Source organism: Diprion similis, chromosome 1 (assembly GCF_021155765.1).
Source record: "Diprion similis isolate iyDipSimi1 chromosome 1, iyDipSimi1.1, whole genome shotgun sequence".
Taxonomy (NCBI): domain Eukaryota; kingdom Metazoa; phylum Arthropoda; class Insecta; order Hymenoptera; family Diprionidae; genus Diprion; species Diprion similis.
Genome location: NC_060105.1, coordinates 16,849,578 through 16,867,641, shown reverse-complemented (window position 1 = coordinate 16,867,641; position 18,064 = coordinate 16,849,578). Strand labels below are relative to the sequence as shown.

Genomic DNA, 18,064 nt, shown 5'->3' with positions numbered 1-18,064 from the left:
CTACAGGAAGTGCAAAACTCTTCTCCGAAGTACCAAATTAACGACTCGTGTGATCTATTTTTCCCTACACCAAGAAACCCGATCGGCGTCGATGTTTCCATGAGCGTGCAACCGCTACCAGGTTTCAGACGAGTTTTCCCCATCAGGTTCGTACTGGTTTCCCGGCACCGGAAGTTCGAGGGACAGTGGCAACCTTCTCGGTATATCCTTTCCACATCACGATTGGTGCGCAACATGATCGTCGAACAATGATCGTATGGCATATACGGGTCCGATAACTATGAAACCCAAGGCTTGTCACTTCGCTGGTTCCAGTAGTGTCGTAGCGCTGGTCGAGAGTAGACCTCCCCGTGCTGGTGCTGATGTCGAATAGCCGTACAGTAAGGTGCATACGCGTGCATTTTAATGTCATTTTCTCGTTCGGTGGCGCGTTAAAACTGCAACTGACCAGCCTTTCGCAACGCAACTATTGTGCATCGCCTCATCGCACGACCACGGAACCTTATATTAGTCATCTTGCGTAAGTACCACAAAGTGCAACGTAGCCACACTTTTTTACACTGGTCAATAAAATTTTGCAACAACGAAGGTGATTAATAATTAATAAATACCTGTCCAAGGTAAGTCTAACAGTTATTGACCCTGTCCCGATTATTGATCTTTTTTTATTGTATCTGTTTGATCCTTAGTTCTAAAATGAACGTAAAATGAAATTGTAGGGTCTAACCCTGTAGCAATTGGTTTTAGTCATGGAGAAATTCACAATTGGTCCCGTCAATTTATAATTTTGGAAAACAAAAGGGTTAATAATTGGATATAAACGTGTCGATAACTATTCCCTCATTATGAAACCATATTTATTTTCATTCGATCAGGTCGATTTTTTGTGTTACAGCCACTACCTGTAACATTGAATGTTTATGGTTTTGAGTTAGCTTTTTCGATTCGGGGTGTTTTTTTATTTAGTAAATGTAGAAGATGATTATGAATGAGGAGTCACCTTTATAGTTTTAGTTTAAGATGTGTTTTTTAAAACAATCGTTCCTTTATCGAGTCATCTCTCTCCCGCAAACGGTAATATTTATATTAAAATTGTAACAATATATATAACCTCAATTTTGTTCATAAGAACTATATTATTTTGCGAAGATTAGAAGACTCGTATGATAATAAAACTATTCGTATCTGAAACATTCTAATATCAATTCTATTATACTAAACATTGTTCTTAACATAATCAGTTAAAAGTTTTCATGTTACAAACAAAAAGTGAATTTTCGTTCACCAGTGTTAAAAACAAAAGACAAGAAAAAAAGTAAGACTTTTGGAGTGCATCGGCGTTTAGATATCTCTTTTCTATAGCGTTAGTAAGACCCTATCGATTCAGTCGTTGATGCCCATTCACTGACACCTTCATTATATCGACACAATATTCGCATGGGATGAGAAGGGAATCGCGAAGGCCTCAATCCCATATTGAATAGTAGCTATTGTGTTTCTCTCGCGCGAAAACAATAATCGAGGATCACCTTTAATCTCCTGCACTGATGGCACGTGTTCCCTATACCAATGCCAGAGGACAGGACATGTTTGTTTACTCGCTCCACGAGCACAAGGTCAAGAAACTCCCAGTGTATGTACTGCAGTGAAATGGCGTTGCAGCCGCACACAAAGTGTTTTTGCAATTCCGATTCCGAGCATCTGTAATAACATTGGACGCTTCGGGGCACGTGTAGTCGGTGAAAGTTGCTTAATGTTGTTCAAATTTTTGCGAATATCTTGGCGAAGAGTTGGGTGCTGATTATGCAAACACTTTACCGTACGAATAATAAACAGTTTAAATCGGTCGAGAACGCCGCGACGCCTACGGCGACCTGTTATTGGACATGTATTGCAGTAGTACTTTTCCCTGCCAACTTTCGAAAAGGCCACGCCTTGTATAATAAATATCGACTAAACTGCAACAGGTGTCATGTAGGAAGGATTTATGCGGATAGTTGATAACACCGGTGAACGCGAATTTTTAGTCTGCGTTGTAGATGTCAAATTTTGACGACTTTCACGTAAATAATAAAGGAGAAAATAATTTTATTGTATAAAGTTTGCTTTGTTAAAATTATAATGGTATTTTGGATTTTAAGAAAAATTAACTATTTTCTCAAGCATTGATTGTAAATGAATATTAATCAAACTCCAGTCTAGCACTTAGAACACTTTTATTCAAGAATAACAATTAATAATAAACTACAAATGTAAAAGAATCGATAAGCAAAGTTCGAAAATGAATATTTTTCGTACTTCTTCTATGTTCGTATGGACTTTCTCGTATCAATTCGCAACTGTAATTCTCCCATCATGCTCTCATTATACTGCCCCTGATAACGTCGTTCAAACTCCATCACATCTCGGTGAGATTAAAAACTTTGTAAATGGTAAAATAGGATTTCGGTAACTGTTCGATGGATAAAATCAAAATTTATTTAGTTACATGGAAAGTTAAAAAAAAAATTATCTTATTTTGCCAGGAGTTGTAGGTCATAAACTGTATAAATACCAATAATTGGTATAATTAATCCTAGTGCAAGTTTTAAGACACTTGGTGAATTTCCGTGTCACTTTCGAATCCTTCTAATGAAAGCGCCAATGACTTGCCAATTTGCCATATGCCTGCGTGTTTGTGAAGGGACTCAGAATTTCTACTAGGTGCTTACTTTCTTCCACTCGACTTCACCTGTGCAATGATACTACGTTCATGATATACCATGAAATTTTAGAATGTAAGACTCGATTCGCATAAAATTGCAAGGATTATGTTTGGAAAAAAGTCTAAGTTGATAACAGGCGATTGGCATCAAAAATATGTCGATGTGAATTTTTTTCAATAAATATAGTGAACGCCATGTTTCGGTGAATACACCCGATCCACTTTGATAATACAGGTTTACATATAAATAAATAAATTTTGATTCTAAATATCGAATAATAACCAAAATTTTCACTTACTATTTATGAAGTTTGCTTTTGTCTATTTACGTTGATAATTAAGTCCTTGAGTTTTTGGTTGACAGCTATAATATGACTTCCTATTTAGAAAAACAAGGAAAACTTTTTAAAAGAGATGTGATGGACTTTGAACGACGTTATCAGGTGCAGTATAATGAGGGCATGCTAGGAGATTAAGTTTGCGGTTCGATACGAGAAATTCCTAACAAACGTAGAAGTACGAAAAGTATTAATTTTTGAACTTTGTTTATCAATTTTTTTATATCTGTAGATTATTATTAATTTTATCATTTTTGAACGAGAGTGTTTTAAATACGAAACTAAAGTTTGTTTAGTTGTTATTTATATTACAAGTTTCACAAAATTAGTAAATTTTCTTAAAATCAGAAATATCGTTCTGGTTTTTAGAAAAGCCAACGCTATCCATTAAAAAAAAATTTCTTTCATTAGTTTCGTGAAAGAAGTCAAAATTTGACATCTAGAACCCAGACTCAAAATTCGTGTTGACCGGTGTAACGAATGAATGCAGCAACAAAAATGAATTCGCCGGTATCTCCGTTTTTGATTTCATTTCATTTATTCAAATGTATCAAATTTTGCCATCGAATATGTTGGACCTTCTTAGTAACTAATTGTCTATTTAAAACCTAAATTTTTAGCCAAAAATATAAAAAATCGACCAAATACAATTTTTTTTTATGAAACTTCCTTCTTCGTAAATCAAATTTTTTGGGAATTTTTGTCGATCTTTCAATATTTCTTACGAGGCATTTGAACTACAGGTATTGATGTTACAATATTTGGTCATGTAGTATTCCTACCTTTACCAACCGAGCAAACTCACCATTTTTGTTTCTATATTGAATAAATAAATGAACGCAAAGGGTTCAAATTTCAACGGTCATCGCTCTTTTGTAGTGGAATTCAGAAAAGTTACTCGTATCCCGAAAATCGTCAAAAAATGTATGGTCAGGAATCAGCTGGGCGCACGACCAACCAAGGAGCTCTCGACCATGCGCTCGGCTAATCGTGAGAGTATCTTTTTTGGATTATGAGTAATTTTCCGGAATTCCGCTACGAAAGAGCGACGCACCATCGAACTTTGAACCCTTTTCGTTCGTTCGTTTATTTAATATAGAAAGAAAAATGGTGAGTTTGCTCGGTCGGTAAAGGTAGGACTGCTACATACTCTTAAGTTGTATGATACGTAGGTTACGAATCAAAATTTTTCCTTGTCAAATAACAGGTAGGCAAATGATATGACACAGTCCCGCGAGGTACTGGCAATGATGGATGCCCACACGACAACATTCGGACGTAAACGCGGTTGCACAATTTCCCGTTGCGGCGCCTTCCTGCTCGGGACACTATTCCTCTTGTCTCTCATAATCACGGCCCTCTTGGTCTACCATTTTGCACCGTGTGCGGATGACACTTCAGGGCGGCAACAGGACGTAAACGACTCTGGACACACATTTGGCAATGGATTCCTGGGGGCAAGGTCTGCGTCGACAAACCTCGACGTCAGGCTGCCGAGATCCGTCGTCCCAGTTTTCTACCGGTTGGAACTAACGCCCTTCATTTGGGAGGGGAATTTCACCTTCAATGGAGTGGTAAGAAAAGAATTGTTTTCAGAACTGAAACCTAAAACAGGCGATTTTGGCCGGAAATGGCGAACCATTTCCCCACTAGTGTTTTTTGCAATACTGTGCGTAAAATTCAATTTTACGCACTGTTATTAGTGCGTAGAATGATACTCTCGTACCAGTGTACTTCGATGAACCATTCCTCATCGAACGAATGTGAGGAATTGGAATAAATTTTCAATCAAGTTTTGTTTTTCAAATTTCTGCAATTTATTTATTTTTTTTTTAATCAGGTCGATTGGTCATAACTACTCGCAAAAGTTTTATTGACGATGAGAAATGGTTCGTCGAAGGATATGAGATATCGAAAGGGTGAATTGAACCATTAGTGGGGATAAGTCCTTACGATACAATTTTTTTTTCCAAAAAATGTCCACTACGGAAAATAAAGTTCGATTGAGAAATAAATCGATTTTTGACTATATTGTATTTTTGCAAGTAGTCGTACTGGTCCCTCCAAGAAGTTTTTCCCTAGAAAATTTCGGAAATTAGATTAATGGGATTTTTGACCGAACATGGGGTGGAATTGAAGTTCCGAATTTGAAAAGTTTCGAAAGCGTCTAATTCCGAATTATTTCGTGGCGAAACTTGAAGTAAAGAAATCAAACAAATGCTCGAAAATCCGATCAATAAGGTAGAAACTCAAAACGAAAATTGTATATTTGAACCTGTTCAAAAAATTGGTACAAACAATTACAATTGGCATACAAAAGAGAAGTAAGCAATAAAAATAAGGGAAGTTAAGAATCTCCAGTGCCGGAAGTCCGAAGGCTCAAAGTTCCGATGGAGTAAAATTCCAAAAAATAAAGTAAAAAATAAATAAACGGTGTAGTTTACTCTATGAGTGGGTGTAAAAAATTAGAAAAACTGAAAACCAGAATTCCGAATGCAAAAATATCGAAAATCCAAAACAAAGGAAAGATCAAAGCGGCGAAATTTCAGCAAGCCAGAAATTCACAGAATTGAAAATCTTCGATCACTCGGAATTTCGATGTTCCAAATTTTGAAATTTTCTCATTTTACACTTTCGGAACTTTAAGCGTCGGATTTCGGACCATTTGAAACTTTGATGTTTCGTCAAAATTTCATTTCTTTACTTTAAATTTCGCCACCAAAAAATTCGAAATCTCACACTTTCGGAACTTTTCAAATTCGGAATTCCAACCTCGCCCCCCGAATACAGATAATTTTTATTTGCTGCATCAGCTAGTAGCTCGTCCCAAGATCACGGGCATGGGTACTTCATTTAGTACTTTAACGAACCGTAGGTGAAAATCGTTGTCAACGTGACCGAGGACACGAGGAATATCACACTTCACGCCGTCGATATGAAGATCGACGAGGCAGCAACGACGGTGCAGATGCACCTACCCGACAATAATGGAACGACACGAAATAGAATGGAGGACGTTGGAATTGATAAGCAAACTAACGACACGCTCAGGGAATTTCACGTCATCCATACAAGAGGCTTGCTGAAGGCCGGCAAACAATACACGGTGTATCTCAAGTATGTCGGGTACCTCAACGATTACCTCCAGGGATTCTATCGGAGTTCCTACACCGTTGGAAACCAAACCAGGTGGGTGTACCTGGATAATATTTGAAATCGTTTCATTTTCATACGAATTTCTTATTTCAAGTGGATTTAACCAGAGATTTTCTTTTCTCTATTTGAAATTGAAATATGGATGCATTTAGCCATTCGATAGATAACTCTGTTCAAATAGATTTCATACTTTTCCCAGAATTTTGTGGTTAAGGTCATATAGTACTCCTCACGTCTCAAACATCTACTTTAATACGTCAGCATCGAATAAAGTTGCGTGTAATATGTTTTTTCTGTATAGTGATCTGACGTGAATCGAAATGCGGTGAAAATGTACCTTCTCAAGAAGGATTTGTTTAACTTACTAAACATGGCGATCAATTATGGAGACAGAATTCAGTGACATGTTATTGGATTTAACATAAAAAAAAATTATCAGAACAATAATTTGGGTTATTGAGTGAACGTACATTTATTTGAATCGCCAAAACCTTTCTTTCGCGATATTTGACTACCATATTTTGTCAATACAATCAATTTTTTTTGTGGTTTCACAGTGTGAACCTTGATTTCAGAATGCTAGGATTTTTTTTTGTACTGCAGCGCTACGCAAATGGTGAATAAAAGTTAATTATTGTAAACTTAAGGTGGATCGCCACTACACAGTTCCAGGCTACGGATGCTCGACGCGCTTTTCCTTGCTTCGACGAGCCCGCGCTAAAGGCAGAGTTTGAAATCCACATTGCTCGTCCGAAAAACATGACTTCTATCTCCAACATGAATGGTACCGTCGACACTACGCCAATGTGAGTAATAAATTCAAGTATATAAATAAGAAACTAAACAGCATGAATTGGTCAGGAAAAGTTTTTTTCATAAAGTGGACCGAGTCTCTGCGTATGAACTTTAACTCGTTTACGTATCCATGCTTTTTAGAATTTTCTGATAAGAATTTAAAAAAAATGAAGAAATTTGATATTTCTAACCTTTTTTTTTTATTATTATTATACAGAGTCGGCTTGCCCTCGTATGAGTGGGATCGATACGAACGGTCTGTGCCCATGTCCACATATTTAGTGGCATTTGTTGTGTCAGATTTTGCGACCCAAAGATCGGATGACGGCAAGGTTGGCGTTTGGGTTCGTAGCGAGGCCCTCGATCAGGCCAATTATTGTCTGAACATCGCGCCGCAAATATTAAAATACTTCGAAAATTACTTCGGAATTGATTTCCCACTGCCAAAAATGGACATGGTGGCGCTACCCGATTTCTCGGCCGGTGCGATGGAAAACTGGGGACTTATTACATACAGGTAAACAAAAATTGTATGCTATTGTTGGTGATTATTGACATTACAGTACTTATTGGCTGAAAACTTCCAACAGACTTGAAAAGATTATTCATTCTTCTAGTTTTCTACTAGCCGAAATTTTGAAGGCAACTTTGTTTTCTCTTTCGAAGCAAATTACTGTTAGACTCGGATAAAAATAACGTCACATCCATAAGTTATTTAATTATTTGGAATCTGATGTTTAGTTTGCAATCTTAACCCCGGAAATAAAGAAAAATTTGATTATGGTTTTTTTTACGTACTGATTTGGCCGTGTGAGGGGTTAAAACCATCCCTAAGGTTTACCCCCAGAAATAAGGGATGCAACCCCTAAGGTGAAAAACGCTGACGCATATTGATGGTTACTGATTCATCACACTACAATGTATCATACAATAAATAAAATCGGTCCGGTACAGCTCGGGTATGTTCCTTGTGAACGAGGCTGAAGCTAGTAGCCAGAATTAGGAACCAAATGTTCTAATTTCCATCGAATAAGATAGTGAAGGTCGAAAATGAAATTTTTGTGAAGTACCTTGAATCCCCGATACTTTTATAGAGTTATGGGGATAAAACCGAAATGCATTTTTCTAATTCCAAAAAGTTTACCACGTTTGGCTGCTTACCCTGGCTGCTAGCCTCAGCTTCATTTCTTGTTAATAAATTGTAATGAATGAATTCTTTCTTCCAATTTGCTTGAAGAATGTTAACATTTCTAAGTCGAGAAAAAAGTTTATCCGAAGTCTCAAACTTGGAGTGTCCTCGTTTTTCGCTTTAACAAAACCCCATGGAGATCATAAGGAAAATTTTAATCATGAAATTTCATCACCTCAGGTTTTCATGTAACTACTTGTGTTTCAGAAAAAAATAATTTGTGATTTTCCATCGTCACCCCCTGAAAAATTTGCTTGGGTTAAAAGAAAGATTCTGTCAAAATATGAGGGCTCTACGTTACGTGGAAGATGGCACTCATTTGATTTTTTATTTTTAAACATTTTTTTGAATTTATGAAGGAACACTGTGTAGCATTTCAATTATTATTTCTTTCCTGTAATTTATATTTAACCCAAAGATCATTAACCAAAACATAGTAATATATCGAAAAGGAATTTTATTTTCCTGAATTAATAGTTCATAATAAATTATAATTATTTCATGAAATTGAATTGATAATGACAAAAATATCAACTGGAGACTTAATATTACAAGTGTGGATCTGTTTTGTGACGTAAATTCATATTGTGATTGATGTGAGCAAAAAAAAAAAATTTTGTTCACGGCTCTTGTCAAAAAAAATTTGAAAACGTGACAAATCGAAATAAGTGTGATCTACTGCATGACGTAGAAGGCCAATCTTTTCACAATATCTTCCTTTTAAAAATAAACAAAATTTTTAGGCGATCCCGAGATGGAAAATCGCAGATTTTTTTTTTTCTCAAACATCCTAATCCTATATCAGTATAATTGGATAAATATCGACTGTCAATAAATTTAAAGAGAGACCGCAATGCTGTACCAAGAAGGCGTATCCACAAACAGTAATAAACAAAGAGTAGCAACAGTCGTGGCGCACGAACTTGCCCACCAATGGTTCGGCAATTTGGTAACCCCGAGCTGGTGGACGGATCTTTGGTTAAACGAAGGCTTCGCAAGCTACGTCGAATACATCGGCATGGATGCCGTAAGTGTAAAATCCACATATACCGTGTGTCCATGAGGAAAGTGCGCACCTTGTGCGCGTGCGTCAAGTAGTTCGAATTTTATTGGCCAACAGTTACCGCCTGATTGAGCAGCCGACGCAATACCAATTGCGTCTGTCAGAAAATGTCCCTAGGAGCCCACAACAGACGGTCAGAAAATTTCCCAAGGAGCCCACAACGAACGGTCAAAAAATATCCCTACGAGCCCACAGCTAACTGTCAGAAAATGTCCCTAGGAGCCCACAACAAACGGTCAGAATATATCCCTAGGAGCCCACAACAAACGGTCACAAAATTTCCCTAGAAGCCCACAACGAACGGTCAAAAAATATCCCTACGAGCCCACAGCTAACTGTCAGAAAATGTCCCTAGGAGCCCACAACAAACGGTCAGAATATATCCCTAGGAGCCCACAACAAACGGTCAGAAAATTTCCCAAGGAGCCCACAACGAACGGTCAAAAAATATCCCTACGAGCCCACAGCTAACTGTCAGAAAATGTCCCTAGGAGCCCACAACAAACGGTCAGAATATATCCCTAGGAGCCCACAACAAACGGTCAGAAAATTTCCCTAGGAGCCCACAACAAACGGTCAAAAAATATCCCTACGAGCCCACAGCTAACTGTCAGAAAATGTCCCTAGGAGCCCACAACAAACGGTCAGAATATATCCCTAGGAGACCACAACAAACGGTCAGAAAATTTCCCTAGGAGCCCACAACGAACGGTCAAAAAATATCCCTACGAGCCCACAGCTAACTGTCAGAAAATGTTCCTAGGAGCCCACAACAAACGGTCAGAATATATCCCTAGGAGCCCACAACATACGATCAGAAAATTTCCGTAGGAGCCCACAACGAACGGTCAAAAAATATCCCTACGAGCCCACAGCTAACTGTCAGAAAATGTCCCTAGGAGCCCACAACAAACGGTCAGAATATATCCCTAGGAGCCCACAACAAACGGTCAGAAAATTTCCCTAGGAGCCCACAACAAACGGTCAAAAAATATCCCTACGAGCCCACAGCTAACTGTCAGAAAATGTCCCTAGGAGCCCACAACAAACGGTCAGAATATATCCCTAGGAGCCCACAACAAACGGTCAGAAAATTTCCCTAGGAGCCCACAACGAACGGTCAAAAAATATCCCTACGAGCCCACAGCTAACTGTCAGAAAATGTCCCTAGGAGCCCACAACAAACGGTCAGAATATATCCCTAGGAGCCCACAACATACGATCAGAAAATTTCCGTAGGAGCCCACAACGAACGGTCAAAAAATATCCCTACGAGCCCACAGCTAACTGTCAGAAAATGTCCCTAGGAGCCCACAACGAACGGTCAGAAAATGTCCCTGGCAGCCCACAGCTAACGGTGGGCTCCTAGGGATATTTTCTGACAGTCGCGATTGGTATTGCGTCGGTTGCTCAATCAGGCGGTAACTGTCGGCCAATAAAACTCGAACAACTCGACGCACGCGCATAAGATGCGCACTCTGCTCGTGGACACACGGTATAATTATTGTACATTATTTTACTACTTTGTCTCTCAAAATAAATTTCTCGGATAATATTTAAGTTCGTTTGATACCACTCTCGACAATTATTACCACAATTTAAGTATAAAAATATTTAACGTTAAGGTTGAGCCGTCCTGGAAAGTCCTGGAACAGTTTGTGGTTCACGAGCTACAAAACGTGTTCGCATTGGACGCCCTGGCATCATCGCATCCAATATCTGTCGAGGTTGGCCACCCGGATGAGATCAGCGAAATATTTGACAGAATTTCATACGGAAAAGGTAAGTTGTTTACAGTGATTCTAAATCGCGACAACACGCATACTTTTTTCATGTACAACATTGATCATTTCACTGGTTTTCAGGTGCTTCAATAATTCGCATGATGGATCATTTCATCACTACTGACGTGTTTAAAAGAGGGCTGAGTAATTATTTGAGAGAAAGGTGAGTCAATATTTTGCATTATACGATCAACGTAGAGAATTATCTTAAGAAGATATTGCCGCCTCAAAGCTTGTTTTTTAAGTAATTTTTAGGAATCAATTTTGCAAAAATTATGAAACCTACAGTACCGGGGTTTTTGACGCATATTAAGGACATGTTTCAACTACAAACACAAATTTTTATGAAATATTTTATTGAAATCTATACAAGTTATGCGCTGTTATGCAGGACGTGGCATGAGACGCTCGTCCTCGTCGTCTGAAACAGATGTGCGAATTTTTTTTTAAATCCATATTAATATAGTTATCGTCTGTACTAGAACTAAGTAAGTGTGAAATTATTTACCGGAATCGCAGCTGTTCGAGAATTAAGGATTAATTATCCAGGAAAATTTTTCACTAAAACATTAGAGTGGGACTGAAATATTCAAGCTATCGGTATCATTCTAATTCAGACTATAGATGAAGCTTCACTCGAAGTCAATCGGTTCAATAGTTATTGAGAAAAACGTACGCCCGACTCGAAAAATGTCGTTTGGCGAAGAACGCGTTTAAGTTTGCCATACATTTGGCACCGAAACAGCTAAACTTCCTTGAAATGGGAATTTTTCTTACCATTGATCGGCGATAAGAAATAGAATGGAAGGTGAAATTTTTCATGAATGCAGTAGAACATTGACCGCCAAAACGTAAGTTTGAATTTAGATGTTATCAACGGTCGCTCGGTGTCCGATCAGCTCCTATCGCGATGTATATACTCGACAAAGTGCGATTCAATCGCGAGAAACGAAAGCCATCTGGTGAATGTATTACTAAGATGGCGTTGTCTCGCCGTCAATGCCATCTGGCTTCCAGGCTAAAACGGCTATGATGGTAAAGTAGGAAAGACTACACCCCCATAGTGAACATTCTATGTAAAAAATCAACGTATAATTTACCATATTTTTATCATTTTTCCAATTAATGGAACCCATTTTGAATGACTTATACAGCTTATGTCACTCTCCAGCCCATAAATCATCTCTAGGCAAAAACTCACATCGATCAAAGACACTTTCGCATTTATAATATTAGTATAATAGGGATTATGTGTGAATATACCTGCTACTACACATTATCCAACCTTCGTCATACATGCACTATTAATATAAGTTCGTTGTACGATTTTTTCTAGGGCTTACCAAAGTGCCGAACAAAATGATCTCTGGGACGCACTTACGAAACAAGCGCACAAAGATAAAGTATTGGTTAAAAGTATAACAATCAACGAAATTATGGACACGTGGACTCTTCAAACTGGCTTCCCAGTAGTCACGGTTCATCGGGATTACGACAAAGGGAGTGCAACATTAACGCAGGTAATGACGAGATAAAGGAGTTGTTAGAGTTCCATTTAACGCCCGCATACCACGAGGATCTCTTTGAATGCGTCTTTTAAACTCGATAACACAACTCCTAATTATGTTACCCATCATTGCAATGTAACGATGACTGAAGTAATGTCTAGAGACCACCACCCATAGGTCGATCTACCTAATGTATCCACCATTTTCTTCAATACGATATCATATTTTACGGGGTTGTATTCAGGGGGTGAAATCCAATTCCGATAGTGCAAAAAACAATTTTTTTCTGTTGCCTCGTTCGACCACGAATAACAGGATTGTACTATAAACTATGTAGGTCATATCAATAACAGAATATAAACTTTAAGAGTGATCAGTGTTTCCAACTGCCATTTTCAGGAACGGTTTCTACTTCGAACTGGTGTAACGACGGAAATACCAGATGAAAAACCTTTATGGTGGATACCTATTACTTACACCTCGCAGAACGTGCTCAACTTTAATCAAACAAGACCATCGCGCTGGATGCAGGCTGAACCAATGATTACTCTGTCGAACTTGAACGCAGCAGCTAACGAATGGGTGATTTTCAACGTTCAAGAAACTGGTAATTAATTCATAGATTTAACAGATTGCAGATCATTCTATTGTTACATATAACGCTACCACTGGTCAGTTGAGTGTATTCTCTTCAGCCTAATTACGTCTAAGGGATCGGGCATTTCTTAGCTTGATCCATTTTATAAGCATGCTGTCATTACATGAACTTCAGATGTATTGGATAAGTGGAGTACGATAAGGTTACTAAGTCAGAAACAAATACAGTCCTGATTCCCTGCAATAGGTTTTCGATGTTGACACTTCAATATATTTTGCACGAGCACTAGGCTGATCGTGAAATAGCTGATAAATCAACGAGCGAAATGTAAAAATTAGTTGTTTAAATTTTTCAGGATATTACAGAGTTAATTACGACGAGCAGAATTGGCGCCTGATCATCCGAGATTTGAACAAAGCCTCTTTCAAAAGCATCTCTACGATTAACCGAGCACAATTGCTCGACGATGCTCTGAACTTGGCACGAGCTGGTAGACTCGACTATGCGACAGCTTTGGACATAACTTCATACCTCGCTCACGAAACGAAATACCTCCCATGGAAAGCGGCTTTCACAGCTATGGGTTACCTGGATAGCATGCTTGTCAAGGCTGAAGGATATGACAGATTTAGGGTAAAGTTCATAGAGCTGTTAGTCAATGGACCTCTATGTCTGCTTTGCAATCGCAGCCAGGCTGCTGTCATTGATACACTCAATATTTTCAGATCTTCACACTCAAGCTGCTAGACAATATCTACAAGCAGATCGGCTTCAAAGACATTCGTGGAGATCCACAACTGACGGTTTTCACTCGCATTGACGTGCTGAGTTGGGCTTGCAGCTTGGGACACAAGGACTGTGTACAAAACGCGGCAACGCAGTTCCACAATTGGCAGATTACGCCAAATCCAGACGATAATAACCCGTGAGTATCAGCTAATTGTCGTACCTATATCGACGATCATTACTTGTAGGCATTATATTGAATAATCGTGCTGACATCTGAAAAATTCGTATAAAATTGTGCAGCATATCGCCTAATTTGAAAAGCGTCGTTTACTGCACTGCCATTCGAGTCGGCGGGCAAGCCGAGTGGGACTTTGCTTGGGAACGCTATCAGAAGACGAACGTTGGATCCGAAAAGGACCTGCTGCTTCACGCCCTTGGATGTACCAGGGAAACCTGGATCTTGAGTCGGTATTTGAACTGGGCCGTGACGGAGAATTCTGGTATCAGAAAACAGGATGCGGGGAGGGTGTTTGGCTCCGTGGCCAACAACGTTATTGGTCAACCGTTGGCCTTCAACTACTTAAGAAACCAATGGAAGCGCATAAAGGCATAGTAAGTGGATTTTGGTTTAACTTCGCTAGGTAATCTCACGTGTGAAGTTCTTTACAACTTTACAATTATGATATTCTTATCAATTTATAGTTTCGGAAGTTCACTTCTGACGATCAACAACATCGTCAAGTCAACGACGAAGAAGATGAACACGGAATACGAACTGAAAGAAGTGAGTATATTTTCCCAGCTATTTTAAAAACTTGTGTAAAACGCATATTGTGTCCTCGTTGAATCAGTGATATAGAAACCCATGTGTTGGAAAAATAATACATTATGTATCATGGAAGCAATCACTCGAGACAATAATCTCTTCTCTATGTTAACATCACGAGGGCGCAAGACCGGTGCCCTACGACTACGTAACTATCAATATTATGGATCATCAATAAGATGTTTACCGTTTTCGTGGTTATTCACCCCTCGATTTTTTCTTAGATTCTAGTTCTTTTTTGTTCAACGTCGCAGTTGGTCTACGTGGTCCACATTCATATTACAAAATCAACGAAAAACAAAATGGAAGTATCCGATCTTGAGAAAAAAGAATAGAGCATCACTTAATCCAAAAACGACCATTTTGAAAAATCTTAAAAAATGTACAAAAATTGTAGGAACAACGTAAAACAGTCTCCGATCAAATTAATGTTTTTCGTAACCGACCGTTTCAATTAAAATTTTTTCCATTCTTATGGAAATGGATTTTTAAAAATGGTATGACTTTTCCGGTTAAAGGAAATCGTAACTCGGAAACGGTTGTTCCGAAAAATCTAAAAAAAATCAGAAAAAAATATCAGTGCAAGGACAGACAACAGAAAAAATCAATCAGTAGCCCAATGGTTCTCACCCTCTTCGATTTTGAGCATTACTTAGTATGATGTTGTTACCAACCCAAAAGGGTCTCGGAATTCTTGTCAGATTTTTTTAAACCAGCAATGAAATTTAAAGAAAATCTGTAAACGGTTTCTAAGAATATCGTTTTCAAAAATCTGAAAAAATTTACACCAATTCAAAATACGATTTTTAAGTACCATGCGATAGTGGGATCTCAATATTTACTATTTTTTTCGCAAGTCTTTAGTTTTTCAATGTCGGAATTGATTTTTCCATTTTTTAACAATCTTAACTGATGGTTAAAGAAATCTGGAAAAAAATTCTAAGTCCCTTTCGGTCCGTTATAACATCATGCTAAACAATGATTCAAATCGAAAAGAGTGAGGGACCTGGGTTGCTGATTTGACGTAGAATGCGCCATATGTATGCTCCATATGTATGACGTAGAATGCCTCATATATATAATGAGTAATTCCACTAAAACCTACTAAAATTTGGGACAAAAATAGATTTTATCAGTAAAATTTTCATGTAATCAATAACTAGAAATGTTATATCTAATCATCAAATTACCAGCAAAGGCTCCAATATCGATGCTGTAGTTCAAAATGATTAAAAGTCAAGTCAATTAATTCGAGTTGACTCTACAATGCATCACTTTATTCAGAAGGCTATGTTCTACAAAAAAACTCCCGGATTTTATTTTTCTTTGAGCGGCTGATTCAATTCTAATTTTTAATTATATATATCATAATCATTATCGGTACAATGTTGTAAAACTAAACATTTAACGATAAAAACTGGTTTGAAAGTGATTGCAGAAAATAATCCTTTGAATAACTTGACCCGTCGCAGAGTAAAATCGACCGAATCTTATAGAACGTAAATATTTCATCGTTTGATGAAGCGATTTAAAATTGAACATTAATATCGAAACTTCTGCTTATAATTCCAGTATTTTTTGTTTTCGTGTTTTCAGGAAAGCATTTTGCCTTACGAGTGTATTAATTTAATAAATGCTTAATGTGCGGCTATCTCGTAATAAAATTACGATTTATGTATCTCCTGAAAAAATATATAAAGATGGAGATGCTTATCAAGTCGCATTGTACACCTCGAAAACGTGACGAGCCAAAACCGCTATACCGCTCAAGCGATTAGGATGAAACTTGGGAAATTGTTTCCTTAATTTGGCAAAAAGTTGCGCGACTCCTTATTTTTTGAAAATTTGGTAACAAAATTTACAGATCACTTATCACTCACCAAAATTGTGAAAATTTTTACAGTTGAACTAAAAGGATCGAACTGTCCGGTATGATGCTACTCAGCGTTGATTAAAGACACACTTTGAGCCCAGTCCGATAATATTTGATGGTAAAATGACGAAATGGCAGCTGATCTGGTTTTCGAATTCGAAGAACACTGACATCTCATTTCGACGATATTTTTTACCGACCTTACACTCATGAATTACCGGCAGTCGTGTAGTGTCGGTGAAAAATGCGGCCAAAATGAGATGTCGGTGTTCTTCGTGACTGATAACCTATCTGTAAAATTTTTTTCAAAATTTCTCAAAAGTAAAACGTTGCTTCATTTGTTGCCAGAATAAGGCATCAATTGCTCAAGTTTCATCCTGATTGCTTAAGCGGTATAGGAGTTTTGGCTTGCCGCATTTTCGAGGTGTACAAAGCAACTTCATAAGCACTTTAAGCAGCCATGTCACTATTTTTTTCTTACATACTTTAACGTGTGTTATAATTACAGCTATATGAGTTTGCAAGAGAGCACAGCGTAGAACTCGGAACAGCGAGAAGAGCGGTGCAACAGGCTACGGAGCAAACCGAAGCGAACGTCAAGTGGCTTGATAGAAATCACGAAACAATTCTCAAATGGTTGAAGAGAGTGACAGCCTAGTCTGCAGAGTGCAAGGAGAGCTAAAATTGAAGAAATGTGATTTCTACCGCGCGCAGTGCGAGTGACCAATTAACACGTCGATGTTTAAAATTAAGCAAACAACCATTATTGTTTATCGCCAAATAAACTGCCGTTAATGTTCTCGTGGTGGTATTTAAGTTTTTGTAAGTATTTGTAAATATATTGTATTGATATATACCTGTAAACATGTGTATTGTGTGACCTGTACTTATTCGTACGTTTTCGTTACTAGCGTATACATATATTTATTAGACGTAAGTTGCATCTTGATGAAATAATTTCTTTGAAAAACCTTCACATTATTTTGCTGGAAATGTTTGAATAAGGGTTCTGAAAGACTGTTTCTTCAACATGCATATTCATAGAGGTTTTTTTGGACAAATTGTCTTCATAATTAATCTAAAAATATCTACCATTTTCAAACTCTCGTACCAAAATCTGTATTTTTGTATAAAAATCAATTTATTTTTTCCCTTATATCTGTCAAATTGTCTTCAATTGAATCTTCCGCACATTACCCGAAGAAACACACACACAGGATAAGATAAAATTGTTGTACAGTCCCTAGATTCACGTGATTTTTTTACTAGGTTGCTTAATCAATCTTTGATTCGGTCAGACAGGGTTGGTTACAACATGATTGCTAGTTGCTGACAGCCTATTAGAAAGAGAAGGTATCCAGAATTTGGATCCAAGTTGAATCAATACCTATTTCTGGAAATTTTCTTGGTGAGATAAATGCGTTTTAACTCTTTGAGTCACACATTATTGTGCTGAGTCAATTTTTGTAACAAGATAGTATTCGATGGATTTTGGGGCTGC

General features: G+C 37.8%; 1 protein-coding gene across 2 annotated transcripts; it reads left to right on the top strand.

Annotated features, from left to right (window-relative positions):
* Window positions 1-301: 301 nt before the first annotated feature.
* On the top strand, window positions 302-17,427 carry LOC124405171 (aminopeptidase N-like). 2 transcript variants are annotated; one of them, XM_046879857.1, is made up of 15 exons: window positions 302-563; window positions 4,250-4,616; window positions 5,918-6,231; window positions 6,846-7,004; window positions 7,211-7,510; window positions 9,026-9,209; window positions 10,871-11,027; window positions 11,111-11,192; window positions 12,366-12,549; window positions 12,937-13,144; window positions 13,491-13,768; window positions 13,861-14,060; window positions 14,165-14,476; window positions 14,567-14,648; window positions 17,072-17,427. In XM_046879857.1, the coding sequence occupies exons 2-15, from the start codon at window positions 4,263-4,265 to the stop codon at window positions 17,219-17,221; spliced, it is 2,964 nt and encodes a 987-aa protein (XP_046735813.1). In that variant the 5' UTR covers window positions 302-563; window positions 4,250-4,262; the 3' UTR covers window positions 17,222-17,427. The 2 variants fall into 2 exon arrangements, with proteins under 2 accessions (XP_046735813.1, XP_046735804.1); XM_046879848.1 differs by having other exon boundaries at window positions 302-620.
* The last annotated feature ends 637 nt before the right edge of the window (window positions 17,428-18,064 follow it).